The sequence below is a fragment of the Megalops cyprinoides genome, chromosome 21 (assembly GCF_013368585.1).
Source record: "Megalops cyprinoides isolate fMegCyp1 chromosome 21, fMegCyp1.pri, whole genome shotgun sequence".
In the NCBI taxonomy this organism is placed as follows: domain Eukaryota; kingdom Metazoa; phylum Chordata; class Actinopteri; order Elopiformes; family Megalopidae; genus Megalops; species Megalops cyprinoides.
The window spans coordinates 26,626,337-26,644,579 of record NC_050603.1 but is presented as its reverse complement, the minus strand read 5'-3'; the positions used below and the strand labels follow the sequence as shown (position 1 = coordinate 26,644,579).

The following is an 18,243-nucleotide window of genomic DNA, read 5'->3' as shown; positions in this document are numbered from 1 at the left end:
CTGTTGCAGCCATGCAAATGTATTTGTTGCCTCTGTTTCAGATATGGATGTTGACAGGAGACAAACTTGAAACGGCCACCTGTATTGCAAAAAGCTCACATTTGGTAGCTAGAAGCCAGGATACCCATATCTTCAGACCAGTATGTTTTTCTTACTTAATGTGTACACTGTTTACCCTTTGTCTGTAGGCGGTGTAATGAAATGGTAAATATTCAAGGTAAACTTTTCAATCATGAAATGTGGATGGCCAGGGGTTTACAGAGTAAGCCCTTAACTGGCCATGCACTGCATATGAAAGCAAATTAATTCACAACATAACAATTTCAATAATGCTCTATATGTATAAATGTGTTTTATTGTGAAAAATAAGATAAATGAAATGAAACAATGTTAATGAATCCAGGACCCATGCTGAAGGTCTGGGTCCATTAAGTGAGTGGCACATAGTTGTACTGATTTTATAATATAGCTATTTTCTGTACTCCACTAAGGTGTAATTTAGTGAAAAGAGGTTGCCAGATATCTGTTAAAAATATATTTGGAAATATTGCATGGATAAATATGTCACACTACAACATTAAAAACTATGAAACAACAAATATACTAGACAATGTAGAATTATGTAGACTTTGATAAAGTCTTGTTAGTTGTTGGAATTTATCTAAAAAAATGCATCACAGTTGATTGTTGGCTTTGATTTGGCATTGATTGTTCAATGACCACATTAAACAAATATTTTTTCAGTAGAATATTGTTTAGCCTTTCATACATTTGATGAATAACAGACTTTTTGTTTTCATGCATCCAATTAGAAACAGCACCTAAGGTTTTCAAAGGTCTTGTAATGGTTGATAAATCAAACATTGTGACAACACAACACCGGGAATCACAACACTAAAAAATAATGGGAATGAAAGACTAACTGTATGCTTGAAAGAATTTAATTAAAGACATTTGTGGTGCCATAACATTGTAGCCTACAGAGTGTCAGTGGTAGTGCTTCAAAATAATTCATGTGAGTCAGTATTTTCATGTCATTTAATAAAAGATTGTGTAAGACAACTATATATTCAAATAATGTTTTTCTTTATTGGAAAATTTAAGATGAAGACATTTCTGAATGAAGTAATACATTGTTTAAAATTTAGATGTGCTGCAGCACAGGGAAGGATACATTTTCTTGATTATTGGTATGTCTCTCTCTTTTGTTAATGTGAAAGTAAATTTTAGTAGTCTCAGTGGGTACCTGCAGCCCAGTTGATTATGATGTAGCTTTACTGATGATTACTGTCTGCACTTTTGTCAATAATGATGTGCCCCATATATTACATTTGGTATATAAGGTTGTTAATATGACACAAGGCCTTTCTTGCAGGTTTCTGTAGGGAAAGGCATATTGCTCAATCCAGAACTATGCTGAAACTCATAATGCTCACCATAAAACATTTTCCTTGGCTAAATTAGTCTCATGATATAAGTCTCATCTTGAAGTAATTGAATTGGTGGTAGAATTTATCTGCAGAGCCAGACAATGATGAATAGTGATTACTGAGGGTGCAAAATTAATGATGCAATGTTTATAGGTAGACTATTCAGAATTGTTAAGTGTTAAATGTAAATGTCAAAGTAATGCAGGTGGATGTTATTATGGTTCCTTTTTAATCTCCCTACATAGTAGTCATAAAGCACTATCAATTTGAAAAAATTGAGTATATGTTTTCTGGCCTTGTAATGCAGTTTTCACCTCATGACTGCTGTATTCCTCTTTCCATGAGTAACCAAATGGAATGCCTCTGTTACAGGTCACAAACAGAGGGGAAGCCCATTTGGAGCTAAATGCCTTCAGGAGAAAGCATGACTGTGCACTAGTCATTTCAGGAGATTCACTGGAGGTACGTATAACATAATGTAACTACAGAAAAAAAGAGTATGAAAGGATTCATAACTAGGAAAGGTGATAGAACAGAAAATAGAAGCAGGTGATATTTAATGAAGTTGGACGTCCCTCCATGTGTTGACGAAATGCCAGTGGATGCAGTTCAAGGTGTGAAGAAACATGCAACACATACTGCCAGAGTGGTCGCTGTCATAAGAAAGCATTCCACATGCAGCCACCCAGAGGCAGAGTAAAAGAGGCATAGTAAAAACAAAATAAACAAAACAAATGAAAAAAATGAAAAACTGATGTTGTGCTAATGTAAAGCAGTGCAATCTGGCCTTGTTTTAAAAATTCAATCATAAATGTTAATGCATGTAATATAATTAGTTACCATTTAAGCCATTGTGAATGTTGTCAAATAGATGACGGAATCATCATGCTGGTCTCCCCTTTCAAACAACATCTTAAGACTACAGCACATGTTACAGTAAAATTATTTTCTTTCACATTTGCTAGGTAAGTTGTTATTGTTGGCAGAGAAAACCAGAGATCTTTCCACTGATTTGCTTACCTCAAGAATATAATAGTGTATAGAATGTTGTTACAGAACACCATATGACAGGACATTGATAATATATGCATGCACACATCATTTGTGGGTACCTGTGTGCGTATATGATCAGTGAGCAAGTTAGTCTAGGCAGATTATTTTGTCACACACCCTTCACTGCCTTAACAAGTGCAGTCTCAGTACTGTGGTGGGGCCCAAATCCTGACTGGAAGGCTTCAGATATCATTTGCTGTGACTTGCTGGGCTGTAGTTTTAGCAAAAACTTCTGAAGGCACAGGAAATTTCAAAATGGACCATCAGTTTTCAAGATTGTCAGGGTCAAAATTAGATTTCATCAGGAATAGTTTAATTACTGATAAATACCTTTGGGGATTTTGGCACTGGTCCTGATGTGAGAAATTCATTTATAATACATAGCTTTGGTTGGTCAAGTACTAGGAGGTCTTTAACTGACTTTGTTAAGATGGTGTAGTTGGAAAAGTCTAACACATTCTCCTGTCAAGGATGCTGATCCTGATTTTCATTAAAAATGCTATGTTGTCATCACAGCTGAAAGTTGAAGAATGGGGTCTGCTACTTTATCAGTTTATCTACATTTTTGAAAAGGAAATTGCTTGTGCAGAGGCCAATGCATGGACAGAATCCTAGATGACAGCCATTTATGCTACAAGTTATGATATGCTTGCCTAAGAGCACAAGTGTGATTAATATACTAGGGGGAAAGCTTCTTTAGACTACTTTTTTCCTTTTATCAGGTGCCACAGCTTGTAGAGTAGTTCTGAGTGCATCAAGTAGATAAGCTTTCAGTGGGACAATTGTAGTTGGAATAGTGGACACTCAGTTCCAGTAGAGAAATTCTTAATAGTTGAACTGTAGAACTGTAGAGGAATTTATAGAATGGATGATATAGTTGTTCCGTTTAAGGAACCGACACAATGAATGGAGGTCCGCACAGTAGTTAACTGCAAACACCATTATCCTTTACTTCCAGCATCTCTCGTGTTTAATACAAAAGTACACGTAAAGCAGTTGACTATCGTAAAACACAGTGGAAAATGGTACTGTCGTACACAACATTTCTCCCTCCCTTCAACGGAACAGAGTCCCACAATAAGGTGCGTAAAATAAGAACAGATGCTCAATATAACTTGGCCGAAAGGTGGCTACTGCAATGAAAGAACAAATTCAACCGTGAAAAGAGTTCTCAAAGTCCTCGAGGTAGGCAGGGCGAATCCGTGCCCGTGCAGGCCGACCTTCAGCCCTGATGCCCGGGCCTGGTTCTGGTTCCGGCTCCTGGAGCTCCGGTGGAATGTCAGGTGCAGGCTGAGCAGGCGGTGGCTCGCACCGGCTGGTGGTTGTAGCGGAGTATGTGAGAGACTCAGGTGCAGGGACGCCGGTGAGACGTTAGTGGTGGAGTGCTGACTCACCCTATAATGCATCAGCGTTTGGTTCAGGGCAGTCAGGAATGAGCACCCCTGGAACAGATGTGCTCTAATGCCATTCTTAAGAGTCTGATTAAAATGCTCCACCCCTCCGTGGGGGTGAAAGTAGGCTGTGTGGATATGCTTAATGCCTCTGTCGCTGAGGTAAGAAAAGAATTCCGCAGAGGTCAGCTGCGGCCCATTGTCCGTGGTGATGGACCGGGGCAAACCCCATCTTGCAAACAGGCTGTCGAGGATGTCGATAACGGCTCTCGTAGTGACTGTACCCACCGGGACGACCTCTGGCCACTTGGAGTAGAGGTCGTACACCACTACTAGGAACCGCTGGTGGTGAGGGACCCTTTCACCGTGGATTTTGCCACAGATGTCCGACTGGATATGGTCCCAGGGGCGGGCTGGCCATGCTAATGGTTGTAATGGTGGCGGGGCTGGTGGTCCTGTTTTGCCACTGAGGAGGCACACAGCGCAATCCCTGACCAGTGCTTCAATGTCATGGTCGATGCCTGGCCACCACACCAAGTGCATTGCTGCTTGAGCCACACTATGTCCAAGTGACCCTCGTGCGCCATGGACAACACATGCATCCGCAGGGCACTCGGGACCACAGTGCAAAGCCCTCGAGAGATGCAGACGCCTTCCCAGCAGGAGAGCTCGTGTTTGAGTTTGGCATAGGGTGCCAGTTCCGCTGGCACACATGATGGCCACCCAGTGTGTATGTGTGCGCAGAGGGTTGATAATATGGGGTCCTTTTCCGGTGCCTGTTTGAGTTCATCCAATGCGATGGCTGGCTGGAGGGGCGTGTACAATGTGTATGAACTCCGCTTCGCCATCATCTGGTGACACCATCGGTGTGGGAGCATCAATTGAGCGGGAGAGGAGATCTGCTACCACGTTGTCCCTTCCTGAGGTGAACTTAAGCACGTAGTTATACTGTCTGAGGCAGTCAGCTCACCTGTGCTGGCGCAGGGGCTTGTGGCTTAACCCAGAGGCTGACAACTGTGTGGTGAGCGCCTGGTGGTCGGTCTGGAGTGTGAACTGACGTCCGTACAGGTAAAAGTGCCACCTTTCACACGCCCAGATGCAAGCCAGGGCCTCCTGTTCACCCACTGAGTAGCGTTGTTCCGTGGGGGTCAAGGCTCTGGAGGCGAAAGGCAGTGGGCCCCTCTCCGTGCCGTTTTGCTCCGGAGAGAGCACAGCCCCCACCGCTCCGGTGGAGGCATCACAGGTAACAGTAGTAGGGCGTGATGGATCGAAGTGAGCTAGCACTGGAGCGCTGGTGAGTTGGTTCTTAAGCATGTGGACTGCCTCCAAGCATGCTGCCGTCCATGTCCATGGAGCGTCCTTCTTGAGGAGCTGGTGGAGGGGCGCCGTCGTCTGGGAGTACCCCGGCAGAAACTGGAGGTAATAGGCCGTCATGCCCAGAAATGAAGCCACATCAGAAGCAGATGCTGGCTCCAGGCTGTGGTGGATGGCCTCGACATTCGACGTGAGTGGAGAAATGCCCTGAGCCGATACTCTGAACCTAACAAACTCGATGTATGGTGCTGAAAGGGTGCACTTCTCGCCGTTGAGGGTGAGGTTGTGGCACAGCAGCGGACTGAACACCCTGTGAAGGCGCTTATCATGAGTGTGTTGGTCCGCACTGTGGACGACTATGTCGTCCAAATACACCACCACCCCGGGGATTCCGGCCAGGACAGTGGACATAACTTTCTGAAAGCAGCGGGGGGCGGAGATTAAGTTGAAAGGTATGCGTGTGTACCTAAACACACCGACGTGTGTGACAAATGCTGTAAAGTCCCTGCTGTCAGGGTGGAGGGGCACCTGCATATACCCTTGGCGGAGGTTGGCTTAGAGAAAACTGTATAGCCGTGGAAAATGGTGGTGAGCTCTTCAGCTATGGGTAAGGGATATTTGTCAGGAATGACAGCCTTGTTGACACCACGCAGATCTACGCATATTCGTATCCCCCCGATTTCTTTTTAGCAATGACCAGGTTAGAAATCCAGGGGGAGGCATCCACCAGCTCGATAATGGCGTCATCCAACATTGACTGAAGCTCTTTTGTGACGCCCTCATGCAATGCCAGGGGGCTCTGCCGCAGGGGCTGGATGACGGGGCTCATATCGTCTCTCACCAGAGGCTTGTGTGTGAAAGCTCTCATACAGCCGAGTCCCTCGAAAAGTGCTGGCCACTTCTGCTGCTACGAGGTGGTGACATGGAGTATGGCTGCCCCGTTGTCATCCCGCAGGGAGAACCCTAGCCCAGTAAATAGGTCAGCCCAGTAAATAGGCCTAGGAGGTTAGTGCCCCTCTTCGCTATGTGAAATGTGAAGGATGGCAGGTGAGTGGTGCCGTAGCGCACAGGAAGCTGGTGGGTGCCTACAATGAAATCTTAGAGTTTCCGTAGCCACACAGGTCAGTGGAGGGTGGGTGAAGTGGCAAGTGAGCGAAGAACTTATTATAAGTGTTCAAATTGAGCATTGAGACTGCAGCCCCAGTGTCCAGTAACAGACCTATCCTGAACTGGGGTGCTAGCGGGGGCTGACCGACACATTTTAGCAAAATGGTTATGTTTGTTGCAATTTCTGCATCTCTGTCCCTGAGCTGGACAGTTTAAAGCCCTAGTGGTGTGCGAGTTAGCACCACAATTGCCACAGAATTGACTGTTAGGTGCCCTGCGCGTCTGCTGCACGAGAACCTCACTGTCCGTATCCGTGCTGTGTGCAGGGGAGAGCGTGATTAGCGAGCGCTCTGTGTACGCTGGCTGGAGTTTCTGTGCAAGGGCAGGAGATGGCTGCTGTGTGTGCAGCAGAGCACTAGATAGCATGGAGACGCATTCTAGGGCTGACTCGACCTGCAACGCTATCTTAACGGCGTCCTCCAGCGATAAATCGTCCGATTCCAAGAGAAGTTTCCCTCATCTTTTCGCACAATATTCCACAAGTAAGATGATCTCTGACTATGTTGTCCCGCAGCTTGCCATAATTGCAATGGCCCACTAGCTCCCGCAGATTAGCCACATACTGTAGCTAGTGACCGACTCACCTGGCAGTTGAGCTCTGTTCCGCAGGCGGTATCGTTGCTGCAGAACTTGCTGTTTGCCGGCGAAGTGGTCATGGAGCAGCCGGACCAGTTCCACGTAGGAAGCAGCTGGGGATACGAGTCCCAAAATGGCTTTGCACATCCTCTGTCCCTCCTGGTCAAGGCAGTGGCGGAGTATTGCCATCTTTCGCTTGTCGGTAATGTAGGAAAAGTTCATTGCGTCTAGATAAGTCTCGAAACTTTTCAACCAAGCAGACCACAGGACCAGAGGGTCACCGGGCGCAGCCAAGAATGGTCTCGGTGGGGCCAGACTAAATTCAGCCATCCTCCTCGCCAATGTTCCGTTTAAGGAGCCGACACAATGAATGGAGGCCTGCACAGTAGTTAACTGTAGACACCATTATCCTTTACTTCTAGCATCTCTCGTGTTCAATACAAAAGTACACATAAAGCAGTTGACTGTCGTAAAACACAGTGGAAAATGGTACTGTCGTACACAACAATAGTGGCCAGGTCCAGATCTAAGATGGCATGTTATTTTGAAGGTAATAAAAAAAGGTCAGAGAGGTCAGGGTTAACAGGAGAGATAAATTACCAAGATGGTAATTTAACGGTGTCAGGCTGTTTGACTAGATCTGTAATACGGTTATGACATTGGATGGGCCCAGATACCTTTTTATCAATGCCATCAGAAAAAATAAGTGATAAAGCCATTCCTTGGGCGGCATCATTAATATTAGTGTGTAAATCCCCTCCAGTCCCTACCCTGTAACCCATGATTACCAGGTTAGTCCGAAATTCAGAAAGAAACATTGCTTAAGGTCCAGGTACACTATACAAAGTCACAACAGAAAAAAGCAGAATCTGTTTTGGGTTGTATATAATTCATCATAAGGACCTCAAAGGATGAGAAATCAATCCTGTTTTTAGGTTTAAGAACAAGACTAGGCTCATAAATGACAAAAGAACCACCCCTCTTCTAGATGCACATGAACTTTGGTTAGTTATGAGACCTGAGGGTGATGCCTCACTTAGTGATGTGTAATCAAAAGGCCTAAGCCAAGTTTCACTGAAACTCAGTAAGTAAAGGTTCTGATCAGACACACGTTAGTGAAAGCAGCCATTGGGTTGAATGATGAATGTTCAGTGGACCAAATCTGAGAAGTACTTTGCACCAAATGATTTTGTCTTGATTTTTCAGTGTTTATGATAATAAGATTGTCATGCCAGATTCTGGCTGATAGGCCAAAAACAGGTCTAACACACAGATTGGATGTTCTAGTTTCAGTAGGTGGCTCATATTTAAACTGATATCTGTCAATAACAAGCTGTAAGGAATGTAGTTTTTTAGCAGATAACCTAATTTCTAACATAAGTTGCGCTAACAGCACAAACACAGTGTGTAGGGTTAGTTCATGAAAAGGTTAAGTACAGTTATCTGCATCACATCTTTTTGAAAATAATTGTAGATAATTTTTTAAAATACAATAACAATAAAAAAAGTCAATTCTGTCCATGGAAACTAAAAGAAATTTGATAGGCGGAAGTATGGAGAAAGTACAAGTGACACCCAAAGGTAATACTTCGATATATACACTCAGTGACCACTTTAGTAGGTACACCTCTCTAATACTGGGTAGGACCCCCCTTTGCCCCCAGAACGCCCTGAATTCTTCATGGCATGGATTCAACAAGGTGCTGGAAACATTCCTTAGAGATTCTGTTCCATGCTGACATGATAGCATCACGCAGTTACTGCAGATTTGTCGACTGCACGTTCATGCTGCGAATGTCCTGTTCCACCACATCTCAAAGGTGCTCTATTTAGATTGAGATCTGGTGACTGTCGAGGCCATTGGAGTACACTGAACTCATTGTCATGTTCCTGCAAACAGTTTGAGATGACATGTGCTTTGTGGCACGGCGTGTTATCCTGCTGGAAGTAGCCGTTAGAAGATGGGTAGGCCGTGGTCATAAAGGGATGCACATGATCATCAACAATACTCAGGTAGGCTGTGGCATTTAAACAATGCTCAATTGGTATTAAGTTGCCTAATGTGTGCCAAGAAAATGTTCCCCACACCATTACACCACAACCTCCAGCCTGAACTGTTGACACAGTGGATGGATCCATGGATTCATGTTGTTTACGCAAAATTCTTACCCTACCCACTGCGTGTTGCAACAGAAATCAAGATTTGTCAGACCAGGCGATGTTTTTCCAGTCGTCTACCATCCAGTTTTGGTGAGCCTGTGCCCACTGTAGCCTCAGTTTCCTGTTCTTAGCTGACAGGAGTGGTACCCAGAGGGGTCTTCTGCTACTGTAGCCCATCCACCTCAATGTACGGCATGTTGTATGTTCAGGAATGCTTTTCTGCATAGCACTGTTGTAATGAGTCCGGTTATTTGGGTTACTGTCGCCTTCCTGTCAGCTTGGACCAGTCTGGCAATTCTCCTCTGACCTCTGTCATTAACAATGCATTTTCGCCCACAGAACTGCTGTTCGCTGGATTTTTTTTTCGCACCATTCTGTATACAGACCATTCTGTATTGTGCATGAAAATCCCAGGAGATCAGCAGGTTCTCAGATACGCAAACCACCCCGTCTGGCACCAACAATCATTCCACAGTCAAAGTCACTTAAATCAGATTTCCTATTCATTCTGATGTTTGGTGTGAACAGCAACTGAACCTCTCGACTACAAATCCCGGGCAAAAAAAAAATTGGAGTAGTTGAAAAATGTTTCCCGGCTAGTTTGTGTTTAATGTGAGACCAAATATTCTCTATAAGGTTCAAATCTGGACTATGGCCAGGCCAAAAGAGCCTGATGGTTCTCAAGCCACTTCTTGGTGGTCTTTGCAGTGTGGGCAGGAGCATTGTCATGTTGAAAAATAACGTCTGATTGTTCTTCTTGTCGTGGACACGATTGGTCTAGGCTAGGGGTATGATCTTCATTTACACAAAAAGGCAGCTGGCCCAGAATGGCGAAACTGGAAGGAAACCGGAACTTACCCTCACCAGGTCGCTTCGTAAGTTCTCCGGGCCAGTCCAAACCGCCGCTCCGCCGGCGAAGAGCTCCGCGTTTTTAGTTGTCGAGCTTAGTTCAGTTGTAGGTGATATTTTTTCTGAAAGCACGGCAGTCTTACATGAAAACAAAAAAAACCTTGGCGAAGAAAGGGGTAGGTGAGCTTTCTCTGGAGGACAGGCAGGTCCCAGGTGCATCATCACACCCCGGCTTCCCTCCATTTTGGCTTTTTAAAAAGAAATGTCCTCCCTCACGAAGGACTGGCACCCAATCAAGACACAAGGCGTCGTCCCCAATCTCCATACCAGCCACCATTCCGGAAGCACAGCTGCCATGCCACTAAATGAGTGCTAGTTTATTTAAACATTTTATTAATAACAAGCATTAGGCGTTATTATGCCCTGCTCACTAATGCGTGGGGATAACACTCTTTAGAAAACAACTTTGCAGTTGTGGGAAGCAAGCCTTTCTGCAATATTCTCCTGTACTCCAAAGCATTAATTGACTTTTCACAGTGAAGCAGCTCACCAGTACCAGCAGCTGAAAAGGCTCCCCACACCTCTTCCTCCATGCTTAACTGTGGTAGAGATGCATTCAATATTATATTTCTCATCAGGTCTTCGAAGACACCTCTCTGGAGCATCACCATACAACTCAAACCGTGATTCATCACCCCACACAACTCTGCTGAACCACTCTGAATCAAACTTTTATATTCTGCCAGAAACTTCATTCTGTCTTTGATGTTTTTCCTCAGACAGCAATGGCTTTTTAACACATCTTCTAGACACAAAACCTGCATTAGACAACCTTCTGGTAATTGTTCTTCTCGAAAGTGTTTTGTTGTCTGAGGTCTTGAATTCTTCTGACATTTTTTGTAGCCTTTTTTTCCCTGTCTTTGAGAACTGTAAATTTCAGCGGGTGGTCATCCCTGCATGACGTGGCTTTGGGCATGCCAGATCCTTTCTTTTGGACAACATCATCCGTTGTTTCAAAGCGTTGACCTATTCTCTTAATAGCTGATAGAGAAATAGGGATTTTCTCTGCCTTTAGGGTCTTGTAACTTTCAGAATAACTACAGTTGGCCTGACAAAGACCAGCTATGCGATTTCTGACAGCAACCCTTGCATGATATTTTGCTTTTTTGGAGCAGATTTTCTCACTCCTTTACCTTGGGACTCACAACACTGCATATTGATCTCTCCTGGCTCCACTTATGAGTTTGTCATCAGGCCTTTGATGGGCTGCATCAGTTGTGGCAGGTCACCAAATAATGACTTATCTTTTCGGAAAAAACCATCCCAGAAGATATTTTAGGAAAATTTTGTACATCCAGACATGTGTTAGTTTGAATTTTATATCAAACATTTTAATCATTATCATTATTTTTATTTTTGTGTACAAGAACACTATATGAGTAGTATATGAATTTTCCTGTTTCCAGCTTTCTCCCAAACAATTCACTGCAGCAAAAGTTAATGAGCAAATGGTGGCACAGACGGTCTCAGGACTGTATTTGTATAATTCTTGCTAATTTCCTGACCAATGATTTGTTATTAAGACCATTAAAAGCTTAATGTTTTGCCATTTTGGGCTTGGCCCATTTTTTTTGCCCGAGAGTGTAAGTCTTTGTGATTTTATGCATTGAATTGCTGCCAGATGATTGGCTGATTAGATATTTGCACCAATGAGCAGGAGTACAGGTGTACCTAATAAAGTGGTCACTGAGTGTATATTGTTAATACATTCTCCTTCCAAGAATTTATTTCATAATCATTGAAAAATGTCTCTAACGATAAATACAGTTTATTTTATTACATTTAACTAGGTTCGTACTGTTACGGCAAGTAGCTGGAGTTGATTTTTTGTGACAGATCATGGAGTGAGTTTTTGATGGTTGTATGTATGAATGTATACTTTGTTGTGTGTGTCTCTCACCAGGTGTGTCTGCGGTACTATGAGCATGAGTTTGTGGAACTGGCATGCCAGTGTCCAGCTGTGGTATGCTGCCGCTGCTCACCTACACAGAAAGCCCAGATTGTCAAACTGCTGCAGCAGCACACTGCCAGTCGGACCTGCGCAATCGGTGAGCACCATTGTGTGGGATGGGGACATTTTCCCCTGTACCTTTGTGCAGATAAAATTTGTAGTGATCATAGAGCTCCTATAAAAGAAAAAGTATAATAATAATAATATAATGTTTTTCAGATAATCAAGGAGTGGTGGCTCTGCTCTGTGTGTGATGCAATCTGGCCATTTACTCAGAGTTCTCTTGTTTCTCCCAGGTGATGGAGGCAATGATGTCAGCATGATCCAGGCTGCTGACTGCGGCATTGGCATAGAGGGAAAGGTAAGACATTCTAAATTTGTGCTGCGAAAAAGCTCTGTGCTTCCTTTGTACCAAGTTGTACCAAATACCATTTCAGTCTCCAAAATCATAATTGCTTTGTGTGAGAGGAGCGGGCATGACTGGTGTAAACAAGCATGTGGTCATGTGAAAGGTGGTATTTCCTTGCTGGCTTTGTGCTTGGGGCATAATGCCTTCAACTCACACTCTTAGTATGACCACGACATTTGAATGCAAAAAACAACATCCAGACGATTTTGTGAAATTACTGCTCACACATTGCAATGTTAGTCAGAGATGCACTTTCACAAGGCAAACATCATCAATCATGTGCTGTTATCAGTTTAGATGAAATATAGTGACACACATCAGGACACATTATCCTGAACGGAAGCACGGTCATCGTCAAACAGTCCGTTAAGATAATTTTTTTTCTATGTTTTGTATATATTTTATTCAAGAGTTCTGTAACCTCTTAGATAATTCTGTATTATCATAAGGATCAACATGCAATAGCTACATCCTGACGTGCCATCACAGGCAAAATCACTGGGTCTGGCACTGTCTTTCCTTTATCCCCTATATGGTGAACTACTTTTAGCGGTAACCATTTTGTAGGGTGTCCTCCCAGAAGACAAGAAAGAAGTGTTCTACATAGTGTACAAAATTCACCCACAATACATTGCAAAATGGATGTCCAAGCACTGTACACTACTCAAAAGAAGTGTATCCCACAATGCTACATGACTTAAATTTCTCACAAGACTTGAAAGAATGACTGTTTAAGAGGTACAAGCATACACAAAAGTTTAACATTATTAATGTAATGTATTTTGCTGTGTTAGATTAACTATTCATACAACAGTTCAATACAGCTGTCATTTCCTCACCAGATTTATTACCCTGCCAGCCATCTAGCTGTACTTCAGGTGTCATTGTAGGTATGGAAGGGTTTTCCAAGCATAAGATAGGGGCAGCTTTGTTATGGTAAAGCATTTTAGCTACAATATAGAGTCATCCACATTGAATTTGCAAACATCTTCATCGCTCCTTCATTTGACCTGGAGTGAGCCCTGCTTTCTACACATTTTGGTTAAGAATGCTCTAAAACATCAGTGTAATTCTGACAAATAATACAAGAAAATTGAGTAGATGGGTGAAAATTAAATTACAATTGTGTAAAAAAAAGACTGAACAATGTAAATGTAGGGAAAAATACTCTTGGCAACTGGATACATTAGAGCCAATAATGTACATGTCCATTCAGATGTGTCAATGTTCTGTTAAATAATAATTCAGACGCAGTGTCGACAGGCAGGTTTTTGGGTCTACAGAATTTGTCTGTGCCACTCAACCAACTGAATATTTCTTTGCATACATTAGGTAGCCTAAATGGATATGATGGGCTTTGTATTGTTGCCTACTACAAGCTAAAACAGTGTGCATATAGCATAGGTGTCTAGCCTCTCCATTTTTGCACCTGCCATTTCTAGGTTACATTTTTCTTAGTTTAATGCACATCTCATTTTATTTTAGGCTACTTTGTTTACTTGTAAGGTTATTAGAAAAAAGCCTACAAATTTTCAAACACAGTACAAACTGTATAAAGGGTTCTGTACAAATAAAAATTGTATTTATTATTACATTTGTCAATACATTTTGAAATTCACACTATGATGTGTAGGCCAAGTTAGAAAATCAAAAACATTTTTACCAGTTATTAATCAAAAGTACTAGGATAACTGTATTATATCTTGCAGATTGATTTAAGTTATCTCTCTGCAGTGCTTAACAATAATGAGAAAGATTGTGGTGGGAAAGGTTGCAGTTTAAAAATTTGGAGTGTTAAAAACCAACTCACGTAAAGATACTATAATTGTACCAACCAACACAGTGAGCATTATCATTTCAACATGAGATAGAGGCTATACCTTCTGCCAAGTTACTAAAATGATGACAGAGGAATGTGTTCAGCATCCACTACCAAAAACACCCATCTCCACTGTCTGAAACTGTACACAGTTCTGTATTTATGTCACGTTGAATGAAATATGGACTCCTTCCTTCACTAACTTTGATTGGGAGGCTGCCTCGTTCTCAATACGTGCTCATCTGCTTTGCAGGGAATGAGTGTTTGCTCCCTCTTATTAAAAACAACAATATGCATATTCATTAACTCACGACAGAGACACGACAGATTAAACTGGTGCACCTGGAGCTTCTGAAGTGCTCTTATAGCCTCTGTGTAGTGAGTCATTTCAGTGACTATCAGGTCAATGATATCTGGTGTGAACATGGATTAAAAGTAATATGTAGGATCATTACTGCATCAAAGGTCAAAAGTCCCACGATCTTCTCCCAGGCCCTCTCTGGCTAGCCACTCTATGTCACTCTCCCTCTCCGCCAGTCCCCTCCTCCCTAAAATCCGTTTTTTGCCTTCTTTCTCTTCCTCTGCATCCTCACACACAGTATCCACTACAACCCCCTCTTATTCTCCTTCAAACCCATCCATCCACAGTTGCAGTTATATTTTGGGGAAAAAAATTATGTGTCTCTTGTTTTTATATTCTCTTAAATTCATGTGTCAGATTATCATTCCAGAACCTTCTTTCTATATTTTCAGTTTGTAACCTGGTCTTTGGGAATTTCACACATTATATTTTGCCATTATTATTATTATTATTATTATTATTATTATGAGCAGCAGCAGCAGCAGTAGTAGTATTGCTTCAGTCTTTGTTTACAAACAGGTAAATAAAATTTTCATGTAAGGCCCCAGGTATCATAGGTTGTGGCCTTTTTTACCCTTGCATGCTGTGGGAGAGTGAAGGGATTATAGTTAAACAGTTTGGAGGCAGCATTGCAGTGGATTCAGTACAAAAGGGTTTAAGTGTATTAGCTGTAACAATTGAAAAAAACAAGTATGATTCTGGGATATATTGCAAAAAGAGAAAATCCAAATAAGTTACATGAATGTTGTACAATGCCTTCAGCCCACATTTAGAGTACTATGTCCAATTCTGGACATTACAGTGTAAATACCTAGAAACTCTTTAAAAGGTACACCAAATAGAGCATGTGCAAATGATGCTTCTGAATGTGCTGATTGGTCTGTTTTCATCATGCATTTTATGTGATGCTCTTATTATGTCCAAAGCTGAAAAATGTATTCAGTCTGCAAACAAATCAAGAACATGGCTATTTGACGTCTGTTTAACACAATTTAACTTCTCTGCCTGATATACTGTATATCTGAATGAGATGTATTGGTAAACAGGCATTTGGTATTTTAGGCATTTTTAAAGCAAGATATACACTTTATGGACAAAAGTATTCGGACGCCTGACCATTACATTGTAATGACATTGTATTCAAATACATATACTTTAATATGGAGTTGCTCCCCCTTTTGCAGCTATCACAGCTTCCACTCTTCTTGGAAGGCTTTCCACAAGATTTTGGAGTGTTTCTGTAGGAATTTGTGCCCATTCATTCTGTAGAGCATTTATGAGGTCAGGCACTGATGTTAGACGAGAAGGCCTGGCTCCCAATCTCCGTTCCAGTTCATCCCACAGGTGCTCGATGGGGTTGAGGTCAGGGCTCTGTGCGGGCCAGTCAAGTTCTTCCACACTGAACTCATCAAACCATGTCTTTATAGTCCTTGCTTTGTGCACTGGGGCACAGTCATGTTGGAATAGAAAAGGGCCTTCCCCAAACTGTTGCCACAAAGTTGGAAGCATAGCATTGTCCAAAATGTTTTGGTATGCTGAAGCATTAAGATTGCCTTTCACTGGAGATAAGGGGCCTAGCCCAAACCCTAAAAAACAGGTGGGGCCAAATACTTTTGTCCATATAGTGTATTTGAATATCTTTAATCCACATGACCAGTATGATGTAATTCTTGTGACCCATCTTAGCTGTGAAGCTCACATGCTGCCTCCCCTCTTGCTGCAGGAAGGGAAGCAGGCCTCCCTGGCTGCAGACTTTTCCATCACAGAGTTTAAGCACATTGGGCGACTACTGATGGTCCATGGCCGCAACAGCTACAAGCGCTCTGCTGCATTGGGTCACTTTGTAATGCACAGAGGCCTTATCATCTCCACCATGCAGGTAACTCAGTTAGTCCTGGTCATATTTACTTGTAACAAGTAACAAGTTAGATCTGGCACTGCACAGGTAACTAGTTAGACATAGAAGGGTTTGTAGACTCAATGTAGTAATTGCTGTGTTGTAAATAAGTGGTAATTTCTCATTACAGGCGGTATTTTCCTCTGTTTTCTACTTTGCCTCTGTTCCTTTATACCAGGGCTTCCTGATGGTGGGGTATGTTATATGATTACTGATGGTATGTGATTATTAATGCTGTATAAAGGTTATTTATGGTATGTTAAAAATCTGTTTGCTCCTTCACCAGACAAGCCCAGAGACACAACGGTCACATGCCAATTTAATCCACTCACTATTCAGATCCAACCACAGTCTCTCGGGCGGCCTTTGGAACCGCCAATTAGCAGTACAAAAAGCTGACTTAGTCTTAGCTTATGCCTCTCATCTATGCCTCATTTTCCTCCAGTTTTGGCACCAGTACTGGCCTTATGGTAGCACAGTAACAACTGGTATTGTGTTGATTACCAGTGATGTACAGTGAATATAAAAAGTCTATACACCCTTATGAAATTGACAGAAATAACAGCAACATAAATGTTAGACTTTTTCCATCTTTAATGTGACCTTCCAACAAACAAAAATCCAGAGAAAGAAAGAAGAGTTAAATATTAGGAAAAATAAATTACAAAAAAACTTCAACACCCTGATTGCATAAGTCTGCACACCCTGCCCAACTAATACTTTGTGGAAGCACCTTTTGCATTTATTACAGCAGTCTTTGTGAATAAGTCTCTATTAACTTTGCACATCTAGACTTTGGAATTTTACCCCACTTTCCTTTGCAAAAAGTTGAAGTTCCTTCAAATTGCAAGGGGATCTCCTGTGTACAGCTCTCTTTAGGTCATTCCACAGGTTTTCGATGGGATTGAGGTCTGGGCTCTGACTGGACCATTCCAAGACTTTGATTTTCCTTTTCTGAAGCCATACCTTGGTCGACTTGGATGTGTGCTTGGGTCATTGTCAAATGGTTTTGTGCCAAAATATCTTGATATTTGAAGCTATTCATTATCCCATCTTGACAAGAGCCCCTGACCCAGCTGAGGAGAAGCAGCCCCAAAGCATGATGCTACCACCACCATGCTTCAAAGTCGGTATGGTGTTCCTTGGATGATGAGCTTTATTGGCTTTGCGCCAACATATCTTTTACAATTTAGGCTGGAAAGTTCAACCTTTGTCTTGGGGTTTGGGGTAACTGAATGAATCTTTTGGCATAGTTTAGGCGAGCTTGCATGTTCCTTTTTGTAAGAAGGAGTTTCCGTCTTGCCACCCTACCCCGTAGCCCAGATACGTGCAGAATACGAGAGATGGTGGTCACATGCAAGGAGTGACCAGTACCCGCCAGAAATTCCTGTAGCTCCTTCAGTGTCACTGTTGGCCTCTTGGTAGCCTCCCTGATAAGTTTTCTCCTTGTCCTCTCATCAGCTTTGGAGGGTCGTCCTGATCTTTGCAATGTCTCTGTGGTGCCACATTTTCTACACTTATTGATGATGGTTTTGACAGTGCTCCATGGTACATCCAGTTCCTTTGATATTCTTTGATATCCCTCTCCTGATTGGTACTTTTCAACAATTAACTCTCGCAGTTTCTTTGGCAACACTTTGCGCACCATGGCTCTCCCAGTAAGATGCAACTCCAAACGTTCAAGCAAACATCCTACAGCAACAGCTGACTTTAATCTGGGTTTAATCAGAATCACTTTCATTGATGGCAGGTGTATGCTGTTTACCTACAGGCATGATTTTGAATGTGACTGGTTAACTTTGAACA

The 18,243-nt window shown here is 42.5% G+C and overlaps 1 protein-coding gene across 4 annotated transcripts in view; it reads left to right on the top strand.

Moving 5' to 3' along the window:
• The window catches only part of atp9b (ATPase phospholipid transporting 9B), a 105,525-nt gene that overhangs the window by 75,882 nt on the left and 11,400 nt on the right, over window positions 1-18,243 (top strand). For 3 of the 4 annotated variants that reach the window (XM_036516354.1, XM_036516353.1, XM_036516355.1), the window contains 6 exons: window positions 42-140; window positions 1,803-1,892; window positions 11,904-12,048; window positions 12,248-12,312; window positions 16,264-16,419; window positions 16,568-16,632. In XM_036516354.1, the coding sequence (XP_036372247.1) occupies window positions 42-140; window positions 1,803-1,892; window positions 11,904-12,048; window positions 12,248-12,312; window positions 16,264-16,419; window positions 16,568-16,632 (620 nt within the window). The remainder of the gene's footprint in view (window positions 1-41; window positions 141-1,802; window positions 1,893-11,903; window positions 12,049-12,247; window positions 12,313-16,263; window positions 16,420-16,567; window positions 16,633-18,243) is intronic. The other variant, XM_036516356.1, reaches the window with a different exon arrangement.